General features: G+C 44.1%; 1 protein-coding gene across 2 annotated transcripts; it reads right to left on the reverse strand.

The window, feature by feature from the left end:
• Positions 1-1,838: 1,838 nt before the first annotated feature.
• LOC144738420 (uncharacterized) lies at positions 1,839-22,462 on the reverse strand. 2 transcript variants are annotated; one of them, XM_078621448.1, is made up of 2 exons: positions 17,352-22,462; positions 1,839-6,253 (listed from the first exon to the last, which is right to left on the reverse strand). In XM_078621448.1, exons 1-2 carry the CDS (start codon positions 17,856-17,858, stop codon positions 4,064-4,066), a joined length of 2,697 nt encoding a protein of 898 aa, XP_078477574.1. In that variant the 5' UTR covers positions 17,859-22,462; the 3' UTR covers positions 1,839-4,063. The 2 variants fall into 2 exon arrangements, with proteins under 2 accessions (XP_078477574.1, XP_078477573.1); XM_078621447.1 differs by lacking the exon at positions 17,352-22,462 and adding an exon at positions 9,570-16,923 and having other exon boundaries at positions 1,839-6,410.
• Positions 22,463-22,812: the final 350 nt, after the last annotated feature.

Genomic DNA, 22,812 nt, shown 5'->3' on the forward strand with positions numbered 1-22,812 from the left:
AATAAGCCAGGTGAATCGACTTTATCTGTGCTAGAAGAGGATCAACTGTTTGAGATCGCAAATGAAGGCACCTTAAAAGTATGTTTGAGACAACTTCAAATCTTGATACGTTCTGGATTGTGAAGCAGGGTTTTCTGCAGTGACAGCAACCAAAACGAAATTACGGAGTAGACTGGACATAGGCAACACACTTCGGGTGTCACGGTCTCCCATCACCCCCAGATGGGACCATCTAGTTACAGGAAAACAAGCTCAGGGCACCCACTGATTCTGTGATGCTGCCGCCGCGAAGCCGCTCGGCGGGCGCCCCATCTACGACCTCGCCACCACCAAGCGACGGGGCCGAACCCGCTTCCCCCTCACCGCCCCCCACATAAACACACCCTCACACATTTCCCCCCATAGAGCTCCGAGGGGAGGTCTCCTGGCCGGCAGGTTTTCACCCAAATGCCCTCATAGGGATAATCTTCACAGTTTCCTGCGGCCAGGGAATTGGGCGACCTCCCCCGATGCTAATTCGCACCGCGGCGCTGTGACCCGGGTTGAGATTGCATGGTCACGGCGGGGGCTGTCCAGCCACCACGGTTGAAACGCACCCCCCCCCCCCCACACACACGTATCGGCAGGGCAGGCAGGCGACGCAATCCACAAACGAACAGCGGGAAAACGGGGCCCCGCCCACTGTTCGGCTAGACGACGCAATCCACAACCGAACGGCGGAAAAACGGGGCCCCGCCCACTGTTCGATGAGACGACGCAACCCGTCGCGCTAACCGGGTTCTAACCGCCCGAAACCAGCCAGAGGACAGGTGAAGCGCTCCGATTGGCCAGCGTGAGTGAGAGAGAGGCAGGTGGGACTTCGCTTAAACAACCTGGGAAGTTTAATTCAGAGGGATAAGGTAAGGTAAGATTCCCGACAACTGAGAGATAGAGTGGTCCTGCCCTGCTGACTCTTACTGACTCGGGTAATAGGGGTTCGCCAATACGCCGGGAATAAATCGTTAGGATCAATAACAGCCTGGTGTGGTCTTTGCGGGTGTGTGGGAAGAGCGTGTGAGCGGGTGTCCGCTTGACGTATCGCGTGTGGTTTGGACGAGCGTGTGAAAGCGCGTGGTGCTGTGTGTACGTACCCTCACAGCGTATGGAGTCAGTGCTCCACGGGTGTGCGCTCGTAATGTGGGTGGTCGGTGTTTCCGCGGGTACACGATCCGTTCTGTCGCTGTGGAGATGCGTGCTGCGTGAGGGCTCACACCCACCGTAAACACCGGTCCCACGGCCCCTTTAAACGAGCGTTATCACCCACTCACGGCGGCCGCGCGTGTGCGAGCAACGCCACTGCCCTCTGACCTCCAACCCCCAGCTGCCATGCGATTTCTAGAGCGTGCACGGAGTTGAACAGTAGCATGCGGCTAGTTATTACCAATGTTTGAGGGAAGGCACGCGGAGGGTGTTTGAATGAACAAAGGGGGGCTAAAGGGGCCAGCCGAGAGTTATGTCACACAGAGAGGAATCGGGGGGCAGTAGCCGACAATTCTGCATTATGGCGAGTTGATTAATTATTTCATATTACAATGTAATAATAATAAAAACTAAAGTGCACAATAAATATAATGCGCTTGAATCATCATGAAACCATCTTCCCCTCCCCCTCCCCACGGGTCCGTGAAAAAAATTGTCTTCTTAATAATCGTGATAATACAAAGATTATCGCTATAACTTTTGCTGATTATGTCTTAGTGTAATTCTATCAGGTCTCAGAATTCAGATTTTGCCGAAGGATGAAGTTCTTATAATTAAGATCATCATGCATGAACATAGAAAGGAACCACTCAAGACACTTCTGTGTTAAGCAACTTTCATTTATAAACAAAAACATAACACTCTAATATGCAAACTCTTAGGCTTGGAATTGTCAACACAATACTCCTGGAGATGTGCTCCTCATTGATCCGTACATTTAACCCTCAATGATTACGTTGTTAAACTGGGTAACAGAGCAATCGGTTAATTCCTTAGAGTAACGCGAGCATAGGAAAAAGTCCTTAAAAATAAATGTGACGATATTCATACGAACAGCAATAAAGAAACATGTCCCGAATGCAAAAGTAGACCTCAATTAATTCATTGGTAGATTATGTAATTAACTAAATGTCTTGTAACAATGGTGTGCGGCAGTATGCCTGCTTCAGCAAATGCTTATCAATTGGCTAAGGCGTCAATAAATTCGCGGGCAAGATTCTGTGATCAAAATAAAGATTTCAACACAATAGTCTCCCTGTGAGTGTGTGGATTTCGTAACGGAGGTTTATAAACGTTAAGTTTCGTCAATGAATTCATTGGTACAGTTGAAATTAACAAAAAGAACGACTAAAATACTTCTCAACGACCGTATCCATGTGACTCAATGGGCAGCAATGTTCTTCATTATCATCTAATAGTTGACGCACTCTCATCATTCTTCTTATTATTATTAGTCCCGGTATGTGTGTGTTTGGTGGTTTTGTCTCCTTGATCAATTCTTTGAGTCAAGCAGACGCTGGGTGATGCGTGGCGAATATGTGAGTGTGGGGGAGGGTCATACACACAGCTTCCTCGCTCTCTCTCGCTCGGCGGCAGCTGGAGCTGCTGCCCACTGCTGGATGAAGAGTCTGCACGACGCTCGCCGTCGGCGGTGCGCGATGATTCCGTCGTCAGATAGCGCCCGCAGCTCGTCTGCTGGTCGCCGTTCCTCACTCTTGTCTTGGTTCACAGGTGGTGCTGGTCGGTGTGTGTGGGTCGAACCCACGGCGCTCTCCTCTTCCTCACGGGCGGCTGGTCAGGCTCTTTCCCCTGCTGGATGAGCTGAGTCGGCACGACGCTTGTCTTTGAAGGTGGCGCTGCTGCGCTCTCTCTACGGCTCCGTGCTCTCTGGCGATGCCTGGTTGCGCGTAAAGCTAGTTCTCTGTGATGCTGTCTTGGTCGATGCTTGGGCTTCCACCCTTTCTCCCGGTTGATTGCTCGTCTTTGCTCGTCACTCTATCTCTCGGGCTGCAGCTGCTCGTGGGAGCTGGCACTCAGCATTGAATAACTTTGAGCGATACTTCTTCTGTCAGCGCCGAGCTCGTACTCAGTGACCCATTGCTACTCGGCAAGCCTCTTCATCCTTGGTTGATTGCAGAGTCCCACCCCAGAGCTTGCTGCGTGCAGTAAGTCAACTCTTTGCGTTGATGTCGTAGACTCGTGGCTTCTGCTGGTGCAGCTCGTTGACGATGTGCCAGTCACGGGGGCAGGTTCCCCGGAGCCTGCCGATCGCAGCTGCTCGTGGAAGCTGGAACTCACTCTCAAAACTTGCAAATTGTATTCGCACACCTCTTGAACAACTGTGAAAGCTTAGTACAATACAACTTATCGGAATCCTTGACTTTGCAAGCGACTCAAAACATTAGGATGAATGTAGAATAAAACTCTCAGCGATACTCTGTCAGTCCATGCCGAACTCAGCACCGAGCATCACTTCGCCCCTCTACTCTGCGAGACACAACACCCATTGTTGATCACGAGGCCATGCCCCGGAGTCTACCCGTCGCAGTACTCTCTGTCGCTTGTAGTCTTCTGTAACTTGCAGTAGTCTCGATGTATGGGTCGTGTCTCTGTCTTTACGTGAATTCTCTCCCCTCGGATCACCGTGTGGTTAGTCATAGGACACAACATATGCATTGTCTTTGAAACTGATTGGTCCACACCAGAGACAGCTTTCTTTAGAGCCTAGTATCAGACGGTGTTAATCCAGAGGACGCCAAAAGGCATGCTCTTTGAGTGTTTGTGATGAGATGATACAAAACTCCGAGTTGCTGAGGCGATTAACCAAGCACCATATAAATGTTAATATTATTATAACATAGTGAATGCTTGGGAGCTTATTGGCTCTCGCTCCTAGTTAGAGATCTACCCAACCCACAGGTCCGCAAATACTGACTGCTCTTACTCTGCAGGTTGAACCTAGGAATGGAGTCTTCAACTTCACGTTCTTTTCATTAAAGGCCTGTGACAAATGTGAATCTATTGGAGCTTCATTGTCTCAAGCTTACACATCTACAGGTTCTCCATTTGACTTTGTATTGTCTAAGAAGTCCACCCACACCTCCACTTCCACAAACTGCTGGGAGTTGCCTCGCTCTGCCTCACAATCAGAATTCTCCTCCTGCTTCACGTTGCCTCCATTGATGTGAAGGTCCGGTTTTGGAGTTGAATGTTCATCTTCACATTTTACCTTCACTTCTTCGCTCTTCACTGTCACTTCTTCGCTGGTCACTGTCGCCTCTTCAAATTTCACCTTGATACATTTCATAGTGTCCAAGCTGGAATTTACTTCTGGTTCTTTTTTCAGGAGGGATGGGTTCATTGCAGCACTTTGACTTTCACAAGTCGATTTCAGACTACACTCCTTGGGGGTCTTCTGATGCCTGTGTGTTCTGTGGTGTCTATGAAGCTGTGGTGACTGTTCAAACGCCTTCCCGCACAGAGTGCACTTGAAGGGTTTCTCTTCTGTGTGTGTTCTCTGGTGTATTTTAAGATAATATGAACTTGAAAATGCCTTCCCACACACAGTGCACTTGAACGCTTTCTCTCCTGTGTGTGTTCTCTGGTGTATTTTAAGATAATATGAACTTGAAAATGCCTTCCCACACACACTGCACTTAAAGGGTTTCTCTCCTGTGTGCGTTCTCTGGTGCTTTTTAAGATTTGATGACTGTGAAAATGCCATCTCACACACACTGCACTTGAAGGGATTCTCTCTTTTGTGTATTCTCTGGTGGATTTTAAGATAAGACGAACTTGAAAATGCCTTCTCACACACACTGCACGTGAATGGTTTCTCTCCTGTGTGCATTCTCTGGTGTATTTTAAGATAATATAAACTTGAAAATGCCTTCCCACACACACTGCACTTAAAGGCTTTCTCTCCTGTGTGCGTTCTCTGGTGCGTTTTAAGATTGGATGACTGTGAAAATGCCATCTCACACACAGTGCACTTGAAGGGTTTATCTCCTGTGTGTATTCTCTGGTGGATTTTAAGACTAGATGACTGTAAAAATGCCATCTCACACACACTGCACTTGAAGGCTTTATCTCCTGTGTGCATTCTCTGGTGTATTTTAAGATAAGACGAACTTGAAAATGCCTTCCCACACACAGTGCACTTACAGGGTTTCTCTCCTGTGTGTGTGCTCTGGTGCGTTTTAAGATTGGATGACTGTGAAAATGCCATCTCACACACAGTGCACTTGAAGGGTTTATCTCCTGTGTGTATTCTCTGGTGGATTTTAAGACTAGATGACTGTAAAAACGCCATCTCACACACAGTGCACTTGAAGGCTTTCTCTCCTGTGTGTGTTCTCTGGTGTTTTTTAAGAGCAGATGAATCTGAAAATGCCTTCCCACAGACACTACACCTGAAGGCTTTCTCTTCTGTGTGTGTTCTCTGGTGTATTTTAAGATAAAATGAACTTGAAAATGCCTTCCCACACACAGTGCACCTCAAGGGTTTCTCTCCTGTGTGCGTTCTCTGGTGGATTTTAAGATTAGATGACTGTGAAAATGCTATCTCACATAAAATGCACTTGAAGGGTTTATCTCCTGTGTGTCTTCTCTGGTGTATTTTAAGATAAGACGAACTTGAAAATGCCTTCCCACACACACTGCACTTAAAGGGTTTATTTCCTGTGTGCGTTCTCTGGTGTCTATGAAGCTGTGTTGAACGTGCAAACGCCTTCAAGCACATAGTGCACTTGAAGGGTTTCTCTCCTGTGTGCGTTCTCTGGTGCTTTTTAAGATTTGATGAATGTGAAAACGCCATCTCACACACACTGCACTTGAAGGGGTTCTCTCCTGTGTGCGTTCTCTGGTGTATTTTAAGATTAGATGACCGTGAAAATGCCATCTCACACACACTGCACTTGAAGGGTTTATCTCCTGTGTGTATTCGCTGGTGGATTTTAAGATTAGATGACCGTGAAAATGCCATCTCACACACACTGCACTTGAAGGCTTTATCTCCTGTGTGTGTTCTCTGGTGTATTTTAAGATAAGATGAATTTGAAAATGCCTTCCCACACACAGTGCACTTACAGGGTTTATCTCCTGTGTGTGTTCTCTGGTGGATCTGTAAACATGATGACCATGCAAATGCCTTCTCACACACAGTGCACTTGAAGGGTTTCTCTCCTGTGTGTGTTCTCTGGTGTTTTTTAAGATCAAATGAATCTGAAAATGCCTTCCCACACACAGTGCACTTGAAGGGTTTCTCTCCCGTTGGAGATCTCTGGTCCTGTGTAAAATTTCCAGTACAATCCATGCTGTTTGAATACTGGTCCCATTGTTGTCTTTGTCTACCAAGCCGCGCTGAGTGCCTTTGCTCCATCAGACCAATTCTGCAGAGGAAGCATCAGAAGAAGCATCAGCTGCAGACAGAAAAAAATATCCACACCATCTTCATCAGTATCGAGGCACAGAGGAATGAATATATACACAGTCATACATGACTTACACGTCTATATTTATTAATTTAATCAAGATTATCCCCAATTATCCCCAATTCATCACACGGGCTGTTAAGACACACAATGAGAGGGCAAAAGGTTATAAATATACCTGTACGCCCGAGTATGTTCAAAATAAATGTTAAGGCAAAACACTAAGCACACAATTTCGGCATTCTGGCTGCAAAAGTAGTATTTATAAAAGCAAATTTCAGCTAACATAGCAAAGGCTGTTGGGAATAATACTATTTGTAATGCATAAATAAATGTTCAATCGCAACTTTAGAGGTGTGAAGCCAGGCTCAGATTTGCTTGAATGCTTGGATGAACAGATCGAACTTCAGCAGCATATGTGCTGTTAATTTCCTGTTTCCATTCTTCCAAAAAGTTCCAGAGGGAAACTAAAATAAGCGATTGTTTTGATTTAACCTCCATGTTCAATAGTTAATATAATTTACTGCAAATACAAACTTGACACTGTCACACACTGGCATGGTAAAAAGTAGTGGTGTGTCCAGAACCATGCCTGGCCACCTTCATCTGCTCAGTATTGACGCTTCCTCCCTTCACCATGTAATTAATTTAAGATCAATCAACATAGCAGAGGCCCACAAGCAATTCAGCTTTCACTTATCAATCATGTTTGCTGGCAGTGATAATCAAACTAATTGTCGAGTTCATAATGCAGTGAAATAACTGCACCACATCTCCCCACAAAGATAAACTCTCTAATACACATACATTTCACATGCATCATTAACATATCTAAACAAAAATCAACCATTCATGACGAATTGCAAGTAACCTTATCCCAGTGCTAATGCCATGATAGGTGCAATTTAAGGCCATGTAAGTGTGGATTCCTTGACAGTAGGTAATGGGAATGATCCAGGTGTCAAGGGATGACTGACAGATGAACCAACTGTGCTCCCTACTGTCTTGCTGGGTTTTAGGAACCCAGCGTTCCACCTATTCATGTGGGCGTCGCACATCAGACCTCTTCATTGCTGCAGAGAAAATATCTATTAACTGCCCTGCAGCATACCTGCAGGGCAGGTAATATGGTGTTGGACCAGATGACGCCAAAAGGCGTACAACTCAAAAAAGGTGTCAGTTTTGTTGCCAGATAAAAGGGTAAAAAACAATTATAATATTTTGCTACTGGCAAAGGAGGTTCCAATGGTGTAAATGCTTTCCCCGAGCTCTCATACTCTGATGGTGCATTGTCTTTGAGTTGTACGCCTTTTGGGGTCATCTGGTCCAACACCATGTGAGACAAGGCACTAAGAAAAGCTGTCTCAGGTGTGGGCCAATCAATTTCAAGGACAGTGCATACATTATCAGAGTTGTGTTTTTTTTGCATTCTGACCGCAGGTATTGTGGTCAATGCAAACATGACTCCTTGTAAAAAAAGGTGTCAGTTTTGTTGCCAGATAAAAGGGTAAAAAAACAATAATCATATTTTGCTACTGGCAAAGGTGGTTCCAATGGTGCATTGGGAGCTTCTCAAACTACATAGTTATTTATTGATTTAAAGCTTTAGTGACTGCAGGAATTAATACTCTTTGGGTCTTTCGGTCAAATCGCGTACATAGAAAATAATAGATCACGACGTTTCGATCGCAACACAAGCAATCGTCTTCAGGTGAGAGAAAAAGCTGCTGAGACAAGGTCTTATATAGGCCTGAGATGGGTGCATCAAGGTAGGTGGGTGGAGCTAGAGATGGTCCAACCAATTGAAATAAACACGGAGAAACCGTATACAAAAAATATCCCAAGACAAAAAATAGTACAAATCTGTAAATAATAAAAAGGGGTAAAACCTCTTTCTTATATTTTGCTACTGGCAAAGGAGGTCCCATGATGTAGCTGCTCGCCCGAGCTGTCATTGTTCTGATGGTGGCGTTGTCTTTATGCTGTGTACGCCTTTTGGCGCCGTCCTCTGGTCTAACACCATTTGAGACTAGGCTCGAAAAAAAGCCGTCTCTGGTGTGGACCAATCAGTTTCACAGACAATGCACATACTATCACACCATGTGTTTCGTTTGCATATTGATCACGAGTATATTGTGGTTAATGCAGACAAGATTCCTTGCAAAAGGTTTCAGTTCGGCGTTTATTTAAAGCTTTCGTGACTGCAGGGATTCATATTCTTGGTACTTTCGGTAAAGTCATCAAGTAGAAGGGAAATAATAAAATAATAAAATATGAAACAATTAAAATTTCTCACGACGTTTCGATTGCAACACGAGCAATCATCGTCAGGTGTGAAAAACACAGCAAGAAATTTTTCAAAAATTTTCTCGCTGTTTTTCACACCTAAAGTCACGTAGAAGAAAAACAATAAAATGTAAAAAATATCTCGACGTTTCGACTACAACACGAGCAATCATCGTCAGGTGTGCAAACACAGCAATAATTTTCCGAAATTTTCTAAAAAATTATCGCTGTTTTTCACACCTAAAGTCACGTAAAAGAAAAACAATAAAAGAAAAAAAAACGTATCACGTTTCGACTGCAACACGAGCAATCAGGTGTGAAAAACATGAAGAACATTTTCCAAAAAATTCTTGCTGTTTTTCACACCTAAAGTCACGTAGAAGAAAAACAATAGAATAAAAATTCTCACGACGTTTCGACTGCAACACGAGCAATCATCGTCAGCTGTGAAAAACACAGCAAGAAATTGTATTACTTTATTATTTCCCTTCTACGTGACTTTACCGAAAGAACCAAGAATATCTTAACACCTGTTTTGTTGCCAGAGAAGGGGAAAAACCTCTTCTTATATGTTGCTACTGGCAAAGGAGGTCCCATGAAGTAGTGAGCCAGATGAAGACGAATTAAACTTAAGCAGAGGATTAAAGCAAATGCAATCAGGCGAGGGCAGGAGGCAAGGCCCCGTGTGGCTAGGCCCCGCGTTGTAATGTTCCAACCTGGACATCCATTCCATACTCGCTGCTACTCAATTGATATCCCTACGAGAGAGAGGCTCTACCTGGGTAAACAACAACCACCACGACAACAACAACCACGATGTTAACTTCTCACCTCGTATCTGTGAGAGCGAGCGCGGTGTAGCAGCCCGTGACGTCACGCAGCAGCAGGTGACATGGCGTCACTTGCAGGGTTTAACACACAATCCCCTCCCCCAACGAGCGGCGGTGTAAATGAATAAATTATGTTAATGAGACGGGATCATGTCCAGTGTTGAGGCATGGATGCTGAACCAGTCACAATGAAGTAGCGATTGCATTTATGAATAAATTATGTTAAGTAACCGCCAGTTGATAGCTTCAGTTTAATGTATTAGGTACTAGAATGAAGCACCCGACGTTGCCTGGGGGAAATATTTATTGAAAAACTTCAAGAAAATTAAAAACATAACATATACATATTCTTAGGTTTTTATGGTAAAGTCACGTAGGTAAAAAAATGTAATTAATAAAAGTAAAATAAAATAAAAATCACGACGTTTCGATTGCAACACAATTAATCATCATCAGGTATAAATGAAATAGCAACAAAAAATTATAACCAGAAAAACTATAGACAGACATATAAGCAGACAGATATCACCAAGATACATAGAGAGAGAGAGTAACACAGGTACAGAGAGGGAGATCGTCTCTGTGGAGTGGCCTTAAATAGGCAGAGGGGGCGGGGGCAGAGAGATGGAGGGGTTAGATAAAAAATTAACATGTCAATGAGTGCGGAAAACACGTAAAAAATTAACATGTCAATGAGTGCGCAAAACGCGTAGTAAAGTAAGCAAGTTTGAACATTAGGAGAGAGAGAGAAAGAACACACTAAATTAGATAACCTAGCAAAATATCGAAATGTTATGTAATACAACACAGAGAGTCGTGTCTATACCCCTTTTTTTCAAATTAATATTAAGAATAATCCTGCCAACATATATACATTTTTTCGTATAGACACGGGGCAACTTGGGAGCGAACAAAGACGAGCAAAAGCCCGTTATCCAACTGGCGTGCACACCTCACTTCAAAGGCCAGAAGGCAGGAAAGAAACACCCATCAAATGTCATAAATTCCACACAAAAGAAAAGGGGAGGGGGGGTCGCAAGAAGGTGTTAAAATAACACACACACTTCCAAAAGCCCCCTCACGACACAAGGACAGGCGCCACGAAGAATATGTATAATTATATTCTTAACAAACAAAAAAATAGCATTGACAACAAGAAAGCACAGAGGGGTTTTGAACATATTAATTAAACGAAGTTACCAACTTAACCATGAAGATTAAGCAAACATTATCTATCCTCGCTCGAATTGGAAACCAGACTACAGTCTGCACCAGCGTCGCGATTCATCATTTGTTAATTAAATACGGACATTATTTACCCTTAATAATTTCTATGCAGCCGGGCCGAAGCATCAAAGAATAATTATGGCAGTCAGGGTCGCTCCTAAGCCAAAAAACAAAAAAACAAATTCCCTAGCCCCGGGATATCAGATAAAATAATAACAGGAAGTCAAACAATAAGTACGAAATTAGAGTGAATCTCCTAGGAAAGTTAAGGGCGGAAAAGTCTATCATAATTAACCAACATGCAACACTCCAGGGGAAGCGAGCAGCTCACAGCCGTCTTTGTCTTCCCGAGAGAAACGGCCAGAGCACACACAGCGCCCGAAAATGGCCCTCATCAAAGTTCGTGGCGAGCGGGCGACGGCTCGAGAAAGGAAATCAGATGCTTCTAAAAATAAATAAATAGAACACATGCGCAGTGTGCTCCAACGATGGAGCACAGCCGTCTTTGTCTCCCCGCAGCACGGACAGCAAGATTTGCACACACGAGCAAATAACATCTCCCCATAAAGAAATCAAACCAAGATGGAAATACCGTGAACACGGCTACTTGCAATCAAATCACAATAATACTAAGCAGCAAAAGTGCCTCAGTTTAACTTCCAGACCAGGCATACGGCTTGGAGCCGTATGAGACAAAGGATAAACGCCAAGAGCGGGGGAGGGGATTTTAGAGCTCGCTTAACGAGTAGGCTTTCGCGACCAATATTATTCATAATCAAAAACGTGGATTATGATGTTGTAACCTCGGTGCGAACGCAAATCGTCGGTCTGGTTTAGTTTGATGACTCATATGTGACGCCGGTTCGCGAGGAAGCCCCCACCCCTCCTTCCAGAATTATTGCGGGCAGCTGCGTCTTTGAATAATTTTTTCTCTCCAATAAAGCACACACGACACACACGGACAGACACACACACGACACACGGACGCAGATGCGTCCAACGGATATAGTTATATGATCCCGGCCTTTGAACAACTCGGAAAACCGAGTGGATTTTCTCAATAAAGCCGAGGCAAAATTCATTCATCTCAGATCACCAGGGCTCAGGGCCCCCATCTCTCCGGGGCTCCGGCCCCCATCTCATCGCCGCCAATGAAGAAGCTCTTCCGTCATCCAGAATGACGATGTTCGCGGGGTAGCTACGTGCATCGACAAGCTGAGGTCTGCACCACCTAAGAAGAATCGCCACACTGAGCCGCCGAGCTGCGAGTGAAGCTGACGGAGATTCCAGCTATCATTCTCGTGAGAGAACCGACTCGTCATCCAGCAGTAGAGAGGCATCAGCGAGTGCCCGTATGAAGCTGGCAGCTGCACGAACAAAGGAAAGCACGGAGAAGAGAGAGTGACGAGCGACAACGAGAGCGAGCAACCTGGAGAAAAGGGCGGAAATTGCCAAACGACCAAGCGAGCAAAACAGAGAGCACGAAGCAGTGGAGAAAGCCTGATCGAACGCCGCGAGGAAGAGGACAGCGCCATCGAATGCGCCGTGTGTTTAATACACACACACAGATCAACCAGCACCAACGAGAACCGACTCGTCATCCAGCAGTGGAGAGTACGGCACCGCGCCGTCAGAGTCACACAGTACGGGTGCTGCGACAAGCGCCGCCAAGAGCCGCAGCACGGACCCTGCGGGCAAGCCTCTCCGCGAGCCGCAGCGAGCCGAAGTTCATCATCTCCCTGTGAAGAAAGTCGCGGCTGCAACCCGCACGGGCGAGAGGAATCTGCGAACCAGGGTCGTATCACCTCCCCCACTCACAACCTCCAGGAAGCACATACACACACACGCACACACCTACTTCCCGCGGCGCATGCAAGAATTTATCCAAGAGACAATCCACCTCTCTCACAATGGGACCAACCCTAGACAATCATCAGAAGACTAATTATAAAGTTTGAACACCAGCTGGCCGTAAGGAATCGTGGCCCTCTGAGTAATTAAGAATCCGTCGGTTATAAGAGTGTAAAGTTTTTCTTGCCTTTTTCGTTTCTCTTATCGCATAAACGACCAATAGATTCGTCGATGCAAACTAAAACTCTCGAAATCCTCATTGCGAATCGACACGTTACAGAGAGAGAATATCGTGTCAAACCTGTTTCTTTGTCATAGAGTCTCGCCGAAGAATTAATTAAGGCAGAGCCAGATACGCCCTCAACCACCATTGTCTCAAACATTTCATTAACAGATATAATCTTGCCGACGAATCGATTAACGTATGCTACGCCTTCAGGGTACAATAAGTGCCTTTATTGCCCGTCATATGAATATCGTTGCATACTTGTTTTAAAACTCGGCCGGTCGCCGATTGTGCTCGATACATGGGAGAACTAATGAGATGTCTGGTGAAAAAGTAGAAATTACGGTTGTTAGAAGAGTGTTAGCCCTTCAGTTTCGTTAATTGCATAATCTCGCCAATGACTCTATTGACGTATAATTTTGCCTTTGCATGTTAGCGTATCACATGTTTGTTTAGAATAAAATTGTTAACACAGGAGTATCTCGAGTGTTTCTTTCCAAGTCCATACAAAACTGTCTTATTCATAAGAACTGTAACCTGCGATGAGAAAATAATTTGGAGACCTAACATAACATAAAAACACTAAGATAATCAGTAAATGTTTAATCAATGATAATCGTTCTATCCCGATTGATATAACTCTGGATAACGAAGCTCAGCCTAATTATCATAACTGCACACATTAACTTAAACGCAAGCATTCGCATAAATTAATGCGATTATATCCGTGATTATCATAATTTATGCATATAATTACACACATTAACATAATTTATGCGATTTGCGCATTTTTCGAAATTTCATTTATTTTTTATTATTTTTATCAAAATTTCATAATCCGGCATATACAACAGTTACTTTCTCTCTATGTATCTTGGTAATATGTTTGCTTATATGTCTGTCTATAGTTTTTCTGGTTAAAATTTTGTGTTGCTATTTCATTTATACCTGATGATGATTGCTTGTGTTGCAATCGAAACGTCGTGATTTTTATTTTACTTTTATTAATTTTAATTTTTTACCTACGTGACTTTACCGAAAAAACCTAAGAATATGAATCCTTGCAGTCATGAAAGCTTAAAATCTAGAATAACATATATAAATGAATTTTTTTTTAATCATCTTATAAATAATTTTTTTTATAAAATGTAAATAAATTTAAATGAAACCCAACGCGCGGTGGAAAATAAACTTACGCTTGCACTCCAAAATTCGATTCTTTAGATCGCGCAAAGGAATCGAAGGTTGTAGATGTATTTAGAATCGGCCTATTCCCTTTTAATCGATACCACACTCACCAGATATCGATTCTCGCCACACACTTCATGGTCATTCCCCCCCCCCCAAAATACAAAAGTAATTTTTTTATAATTTTTTCATGGTGTACATTTTGCAAAGTACCCACATGGCAAATTTCAAGTTTGTTGCATGTTGGGAAGTACCGCTAAACATTTTGAACAGACAACACATTCACAAATTTTTCTTTCATATATTGAAGACTAGCTTGACTTCCCCGGCTTCGCCCGGGACTTGGATTCACCACGCCCGGCCGCCTTTGTCGCCCCAGTGGCGATGTTCACACACCACATCAGTTACTCGTTTGAGGCTGAGTCGACCTAGGGGAAGCCCAGGACCAGTAAAAATAATCGTGGTGGCCGTGAGCGGGAATCGAACTCGGATCGCCGGGTTCGTAGCGCAGCGCGCTCACCACACATCATCTCTAAAACACAGAAGTGAGATGGCTTTCTAAAGGTAGATCACTGGCCAGAGTTTTTGAGTTGCGAGAGCCACTCCAGAGACATCTTTTAGAAAAACAGTCACCACTGGCAGCACATTTCAGTGACACAGAATGGGTCGAAAAACTTGCTCACTTGTGTGACATATTAAGCCAGTCAACGTACTCAATGAGTCATTTCAAGGGAGATCGACAACTCTGTTCAATTCGGCAGATAAAGTGGCTGCATTCAAAGCCAAACTGGAATTATGGGGGCGACGAGTGAACATTGGAACTTTTGACATGTTTCAAACACTAGCAGAGATTTTGAAAGAGACTGAGCCAGGGCCTTTCTCCCAGCTGGTGCATTAAAACCTACTCTTGTGCTTGGAATTGTCAACACAGTACTCCTGGAGATGTGCTCCTCATTGATCCGTACATTTAAAACCCTCAATGATTACGTTGTTAAACTGGGTAACAGAGCAATCGGTTAATTTCTCAGAGTAACGCAAGCATATACGGCGATAGTAAAAAGTCCGTAAAAATAAATGTGACGATATTCATACGAACGGCAATAAAGAAACATGTCCCGAATGCAAAAGTAGACCTCAATGAATTCATTGGTAGATTATGCAATTAACTAAATGTCTTGGAACAATGGTGTGCGGCAGTGTGCCTGCTTCAGCAAATCCTTATCAATTGGCTAATGCTACAATAAATTCGCAGGCAAGATTCTGTGATCAAAATAAATATTTCAACACAAGTCTCCCTGTGAGTGTGTGGATTCGTAACATAGGTTTATAAACGTTTAGTTTCGTCAATGAATTCATCGGTACAGTTAAAATAAACAAAAAGAACGACTAAAACACTTCTGAACGACCGTATCCACGTGACTCAATGGGCAGCAATGTCCTTCATTATCAGCTAATAGTTGACACTCTCTTATCATTATTCTTCTCATTATTAGTCCTGGTATGTGTGTTTGGTGGTTTTGTCTCCTTGATCAATTCTTTGCGTCAAGCAGACGCTGGGTGATACGTGGCGAGAATGTTTGGGGGAGGGTCACACACACAGCTTCCTCGCTCTCTCTCGCTTGGCGGCAGCTGGAGCTGCAGCCCACTGCTGAATGAAGAGTTGGCACGACGCTTGCCGTCGGCGGTGCGCGATGATTCCGTCGTCAGATAGCGCCCGCAGCTCGTCTGCTGGTCGCCGTTCCTCACTCTTGTCTTGGTTCACAGCTGGTGCTGGTCGGTGTGTGTGGGTCGAACCCACGGCGCTCTCCTCTTCCTCACGGGCGGCTGGTCAGGCTCTTTCCCCTGCTGGATGAGCTGAGTCGGCACGACGCTTGTCTTTGAAGGTGCTCGACAGCGCTCGCCGCTCGTCCGCTGGCAGCTGACTCCCGTGCTCGGTGGCGCTGCTGTGCTCTCTCTCCAGCTACGTGCTCTCTGGCGATGCCTGGTTGCGTGTGCAGCTGGTTCTCTGCGATGCTGGCTTGGTCGATGCTTGGGCTTCCACCCTTTCTCCCGGTTGATTGCTCGTCGTTGCTCGTCACTCTATCTCTCGGGCTGCAGCAGCTCGTGGGAGCTGGCACTCACTCTCAAAACTTGTAAATTGTATTCGCACACCTCTTAAACAACTGTGAAAGCTTAGTACAATACAACTTATCGCAATCCTTGACTTTGCAAGAGACTCAAAACATCAGAATGAATGTGGAATAAAACTCTCAGCGATACTCTGTCGGTCCATGCCGAACTCAGCACCGAGCATCACCTCGCCCCTCTTCTCTGCGAGACAACACCCATTGTTGATCTCGAGGCCATGCCCCGGAGTCTGCCCGTCGCAGTACTCTCTGTTGCTTGTAGTCTTCTGTAACTCGCAGTAGTCTCGATGTATGGGTCGTGTCTCTGTCTTTACGTGAATAACTCTCCCCTCGGATCACCGTGTGGTTAGTCATAGGACACAACATATGCATTGTCTTTGAAACTGATTGGTCCACACCAGAGACAGCTTTCTTTAGAGCCTAGTATCAAACGGTGTTAATCCAGAGGACGCCAAAAGGCGTGCTCTTTAAGTATTTGTGATGAGATGATACAAAACTCCGAGTTGCTGAGGCGATTAAGCAAGCACCATATAAATGCTAATATTATTATAACATAGTGAATGCTTGGGAGCTTATTGGCTCTCGCTCCTAGTTAGAGATCTACCCAACCCACAGGTCCGCAAATACTGACCGCTCTTACTCTGCAGGTTGAACCTAGGAATGGAGTGTTCAACTTCACGTTCTTTTCATTAAAGGCCTGTGACAAATGTGAATCTATTGGAGCTTCATTGTCTCAAGCTTACACATCTACAGGTTCTCCATTTGACTTTGTATTGTCTAAGAAGTCCACCCACACCTCCACTTCCACAAACTGCTGGGAGTTGCCTTGCTCTGCCTCATAGTGAGAATTCTCCTCCTGTTTCACGTTGCCTCCATTGATGTTAAGGTCCGATTTTGGAGTTGAATGTTCATCTTCACATTTTACCTTCACTTCTTCGCTCTTCACTGTCACTTCTTCGCTGGTCACTGTCGCCTCTTCAAATTTCACCTTGATACATTTCATAGTGTCCAAGCTGGAATTTACTTCTGGTTCTTTTTTCAGGAGGGATGGGCTCATTGCAGCACATTGACTTTCACAAGTCGATTTCAGACTACACTCTTTGGGGGTCTTCTGATGCCTGTGTGTTCTCTGGTGTCTATAAAGATGTGATGACTGTGCAAACGCCTTCCCGCACAGAGTGCACTTGAAGGGTTTATCTCCTGTGTGTGTTCTCTGGTGTATTGTAAGATAATTTGAACTTGAAAATGCCTTCCCACACACAGTGCACTTGAAGGCTTTCTCTCCTGTGTGTGTTCTCTGGTGCATTTTAAGATAATATGAACATGAAAATGCCTTCCCACACACACTGCACTTAAAGGGTTTCTCTCCTGTGTGCGTTCTCTGGTGCTTTTTAAGATGTGATGACCGTGAAAATGCCATCTCACACACACTGCACTTGAAGGGTTTCTCTCCTGTGTGTGATCTCTGGTGTATTTTAAGATAAGACGAACGTGAAAATGCCTTCCCACACACACTGCACTTGAAGGGTTTCTCTCCTGTGTGCATTCTCTGGTGTATTTTAAGATAATATAAACTTGAAAATGCCTTCCCACACACACTGCACATGAAGGCTTTATCTCCTGTGTGAATTCTCTGGTGGATTTTAAGACTAGATGACTGTGAAAATGCCATCTCACACACACTGCACTTGAAGGGTTTCTCTCCTGTGTGTGTTCTCTGGTGTATTTTAAGATGAGATGAACTTGAAAATGCCTTCCCACACACAGTGCACTTACAGGGTTTCTCTCCTGTGTGTGTTCTCTGGTGGATCTGTAAACATGATGACCATGCAAATGCCTTCTCACACACAGTGCACTTGAAGGGTTTCTCTCCTGTGTGTGTTCTCTGGTGTTTTTTAAGATCAGATGAATCTGAAAATGCCTTCCCACACACAGTGCACTTGAAGGGTTTCTATCCCGTTGGAGATCTCTGGTCCTGTGTAAAATTTCCAGTACAATCCATGCTGTTTGCATACTGGTCCCATTGTTGTCTTTGTCTACCGAGCCGCGCTGAGTGCCTTTGCTCCATCACACCAATTCTGCAGAGGAAGCATCAGAAGAAGCATCAGCTGCAGACAGAAAAAATGTCCACACCATCTTCATCAGTATCGAGGCACAGAGGGATGAATATATACACAGTCACACATGACTTACATGTCTATATTTATTAATATATTCAAGATTATCCCCAATTCATCACACAGGCTGTTAAGACACACAATGAGAGGCCAAAAGGTTATAAATATGCCTGGAAGCCCGAGTATCTTCAAAATAAATGTTAATCCAAAACACCAAGCACACAATTTCGGCAGCCTGGCTGCAAAAGTAGTATTAATCAAAGCAAATTTCAGCTAACATAGCAAAGGCTGTTGGGAATAATACTATTTGTATTATGCGGAAATGCATAAATAAATGTTCAATCGCAACTTTAGAGGTGTGAAGCCAGGCTCAGATTTGCTTGAATGCTTGGATGAACAGATCGAACTTCAGCAGCATATGTGCTGTTAATACTGGTAGGAACGAAGTGGACCAGCCTACAATAGATTATATCGTCCGTCCGTCCGTGTAGCAACATCGCCCCCTACTGCAAACACTTGACATGACCCTACAAAAACCTTTAGAATCAGTGAGGCTTTCCTGGCTAAACAAGTGTAACATTCCCTTATAATTAAAACTTTTAAATTAAAATTTTACTCACAGCGGCCTAAAGCCTACAGCTAGGCCTAAAGCCTCGACCTATGCCTCAAACTCTCCCTTCGTATCGTACCCCCGCGTGTGTGCGAGGGAGTTAATGTTTAAAAATGTTACATTCCCTGATGCTTTTAATTAGAAACATTTACATTTAAAGCTTTTACATAAATAATTAAAACATTTAAATTAAAAATTAACTCACAGCAGCCTAACGCCTACAGCTAGGCCTAAAGCCTAGACCTTGGCCTCACACTCTCCCTTTGTATCGTCCGATTCGGTGTAGCAACATCGCCCCCTACTGCAAACACTTGGCAGGACCCTACAAAAACCTTTAGACTCTGTGGAGCTTTCCTGGCTAAACAAGTGTAATAATGCATTATATTCTTTGGTTATTCGTTCCTACCAGCCCACCCCGCAGGGTCCTGTTTTCCTGTTTCCATTCTTCCAAAAAGTTCCAGAGGGAAACTAAATAAGCGATTGTTTTGATTTAACCTCCATGTTCAATAGTTAATATAATTTACTGCAAATACAAACTTGACACTGTCACACTCTGGCATGGTAAAAAGTGGTGGTGTGTCCAGAACCATGCCTGGCCGCCTTCATCTGCTCAGTATTGACGCTTCCTCACTTCATCATGTAATTAATTTAAGATCAATCAACATAGCAGAGGCCCACAAGCAGTTCAGCTTTCACTTATCAATCATGTTTGCTGTCGGTGATAATCAAACTAATTGTTGAGTTCATAATGCAGTGAAAATTACTGCACCACAGCTCCCCACAAAGATAAACTCCTAAATACACATACATTTCACACGCATCATTAACATATATAAACAAAAATCCACCATTCATGACGAATTGCAAGTAACCTTATCCCAGTGCTAATGCCATGATAGGTGCAATTTAAGGACATGTAAGTGTGAATTCCTTGTCAGCAGGTAATGGGAATGATCCAGGTGTCAAGGGATGACTGTCAGATGAACCAGCTGTGCTCCCCACTGTCTTGCTAGGTTTTAGGAACCCAGCGTTCCACCTATTCATGTGGGCGTCGCTCTTCCGACCTCATCGTTGTTGCAGAGAAAATATCTATTAACTGCCCTGCAGCATACCTGCAAGGCAGTTAATATGGTGCTGGACCAGATGACGCCAAAAGGCGTACAACTCAAAAAAGGTGTTAGTTTTGTTGCCAGATAAAAGGGTAAAAAAAAACAACTATCATATTTTGCTACTGGCAAAGGAGGTTCCAATGGTGTAAATGCTTACCCAGAGCTCTCACACTCTGATGGTGCATTGTCTTTGAGTTGTACGCCTTTTGGCGTCATCTGGTTCAACACCATGTGAGACTCGGCTAAGAAAAGCTGTCTCGGGTGTGGACCAATCAATTTCAAGGACAGTGCAAACATGACTTCTTGTAAAAAAAAAAGGTGTCAGTTTTGTTGCCAGATAAAAGGGTAAAAAAACAATTACAGTGATACCTCGGTTCACGAACTCTGGTCGCGAACCGAATTGGTCGTGAAACGAGGCAAATTTTCCCATAGGGTTCAATGTAAATCCGGTTAATCCGTTCTGACCTTTTTTTTTGGTTTTTGAAGCACAAAAATATGAAACAAATTACAATACACATTAGTACTGTACAGTATAGTAATGTATAAAGAGAGAACACTAACCTTGCTTGAAATGACTTCAATAAGCACTCAAACAGGTGAACTGTACAATACAGTAAGTACAGTATTGTACAGTACAGTAGTACAGTACAGTACTGTATGTGCTAAAAAGCACACCAAAAAGCAAAAAGTCACTGAAAGTGTCTTCACAGTACTCACAGTACTTCTTTCTGTGTCTCTTCTTCTCTCCACGATCTTCCTACAGGAAGTTACGACCATGTGACAGCCTGGAAATAGCATTAATATGGCCGCGGCTCCTGTTCGTGAACCGAAGCGGAGTTCGTGAACCGGAGCATATTTTTATGAACTTTTCTGTTCGTGAACCGAGTTGTTCGTGAACAGAAGCGTACGTGAACCGAGGTATCACTGTATCATATTTTGCTACTGGCAAAGGAGGTCCCAATGGTGCATTGGGAGCTTCTCAAACTACATAGTTATTTTTTGATTTAAAGCTTTCATGACTTAAGGAATTAATACTATTTGGATCTTTCGGTCAAGTCACGTTACATAGAAAATAATAGATCACGACGTTTCGATCGCAACACAAGCAATCGTCTTCATGTGAGAGAAAAAGCTGCTGAGACAAGGTCTTAAATAGGCCTGAGATAGGTGCATCAAGGTAGGTGGGTGGAGCTAGAGATGGTCCAACCAATTGAAATAAACACGGAGAAACCATATACAAAAAATATCCCAAAACAAAAAAATAGTACAAATCTGTAAATGATAAAAGGGGAAAAGCCTCTTCTTATATTTTGCTACTGGCAAAGGAGGTCCCATGATGTAGCTGCTCACCCCGAGCTGTCATTGTTCTGATGGTGGCGTTGTCTTTGTGCTGTGTACGCCTTTTGGTGCTGTACTCTGGTTTAACACCGTTTGAGACTAGGCTCGAAAGAAAGCCTTCTCTAGTTTGGACCAATCAGTTTCACAGACAATGCATAGATTATCACAGCATGTGTTTTGTTTGCATATTGATCGCGAGTATATTGTGGTTAATACAGGTAGGAACAATGTTCCACACTGCCCACCAGGGATGTATTGTCTGTCTGTCGTGCATAAATAAATATATAATACACACAGCTCTTTGATTGGTGGAGACCTTACAAAAAGCTCTTTGATTGGTGGAGACCTACGGCCGGGTACGGAGAGGGGAGGTGCCTAAGGGAGGAGGGTCAGGGGAGGGGCCTAAGGAAGGGGGGAGTCATGAAAGGGGCCTGAGGGGGGGGGTTCAGAGGAGGGGCCTAAGGGAGGGGGGGTCAGGGGAGGGGCCTAAGGATATGGGGGGTTGGGCAGGGGAGGGGCCTAAGGGAGGGGGGTAATGGGAGGGGCCTAAGCAAGGGGGAGGGGCCGATAGTTAAGGGGGCTGGCTACCTGGCTGGCTGCCTGGCTGCCTCAAGTCAAGTTATCTTTTATGCAGGTAGGAACAACAGGTTCCACACTGCCCACCAGGTATGAATTGTCTGGCTGTCGTGCACGAATGCGCTGTCCAACCAAGTTCCTACCTGCCCACTCCGAAGGAACGTGCTGCAGACACGATTCCTTGCAAAAGGTTTCAGTTCGGCGTTTTAACATCTTAACACCTAAATTTTGATTTGAAGCTTTCCTGACTGCAGGGATTCATATTCTTGGTTCTTTCGGTAAAGTCATCAAGTAGAAGCGAAATAATAAAATAATAAAAATATTAAACAATTAAAGTTTCTCACGACGTTTCGATTGCAACACGAGCAATCATCGTCAGGTGTGAAAAACACAGCAAGAAAATTTTCTAAACATTTCTTGCTGTTTTTCACACCTAAAGTCACGTAGAAGAAAAACAATTAAAAAAAATTATCACGACGATTCGACTCCAACACGAGCAATCAGGTGTGAAAAACAGCAAGAAATTTACCAAAAAATTTCCAAAAAATTCTTGCTGTTTTTCACACCTAAAGTCACGTAGAAGAAAAAACAATAAAATAAAACAATTCTCACGACGTTTCGACTGCAACACGAGCAATCATCGTCAGCTGTGAAATCCACAGCAATAAATTGTATTACTTTATTATTTCCCTTCTACGTGACTTTACCGAAAGAACCAAGAATATCTTAACACCTGTCTCAGTTGCCAGAAAAGGGGAAAAACCTCTTCTTATATGTTGCTACTGGGAAAGGAGGTCCCATGAAGTAGTGAGCCAGATGAAGACGAATTAAACTTAAGCAGAGGATTAAAGCAAATGCAATCAGGCGAGGGCAAGA

This window comes from Lampetra planeri, chromosome 82, assembly GCF_965212315.1.
Source record: "Lampetra planeri chromosome 82, kcLamPlan1.2.h2, whole genome shotgun sequence".
In the NCBI taxonomy this organism is placed as follows: Eukaryota; Metazoa; Chordata; class Hyperoartia; order Petromyzontiformes; family Petromyzontidae; genus Lampetra; species Lampetra planeri.

What these genes read in the sequence shown, in the direction of transcription:
- LOC144738420 (XM_078621448.1), bottom strand. Translation starts at nt 17,858, where the DNA reads ATGGCATTTTCACAGTCATCTAGTCTTAAAATCCACCAGAGAATTCAC. An exon ending in AGTGCACTCTGTGCGGGAAG is followed by an intron (nt 6,254 to 17,351) that starts GCGTTTGCACAG and finishes GTGTGTGGGAAG; the next exon opens with GCATTTTCAGATTCATTTGA.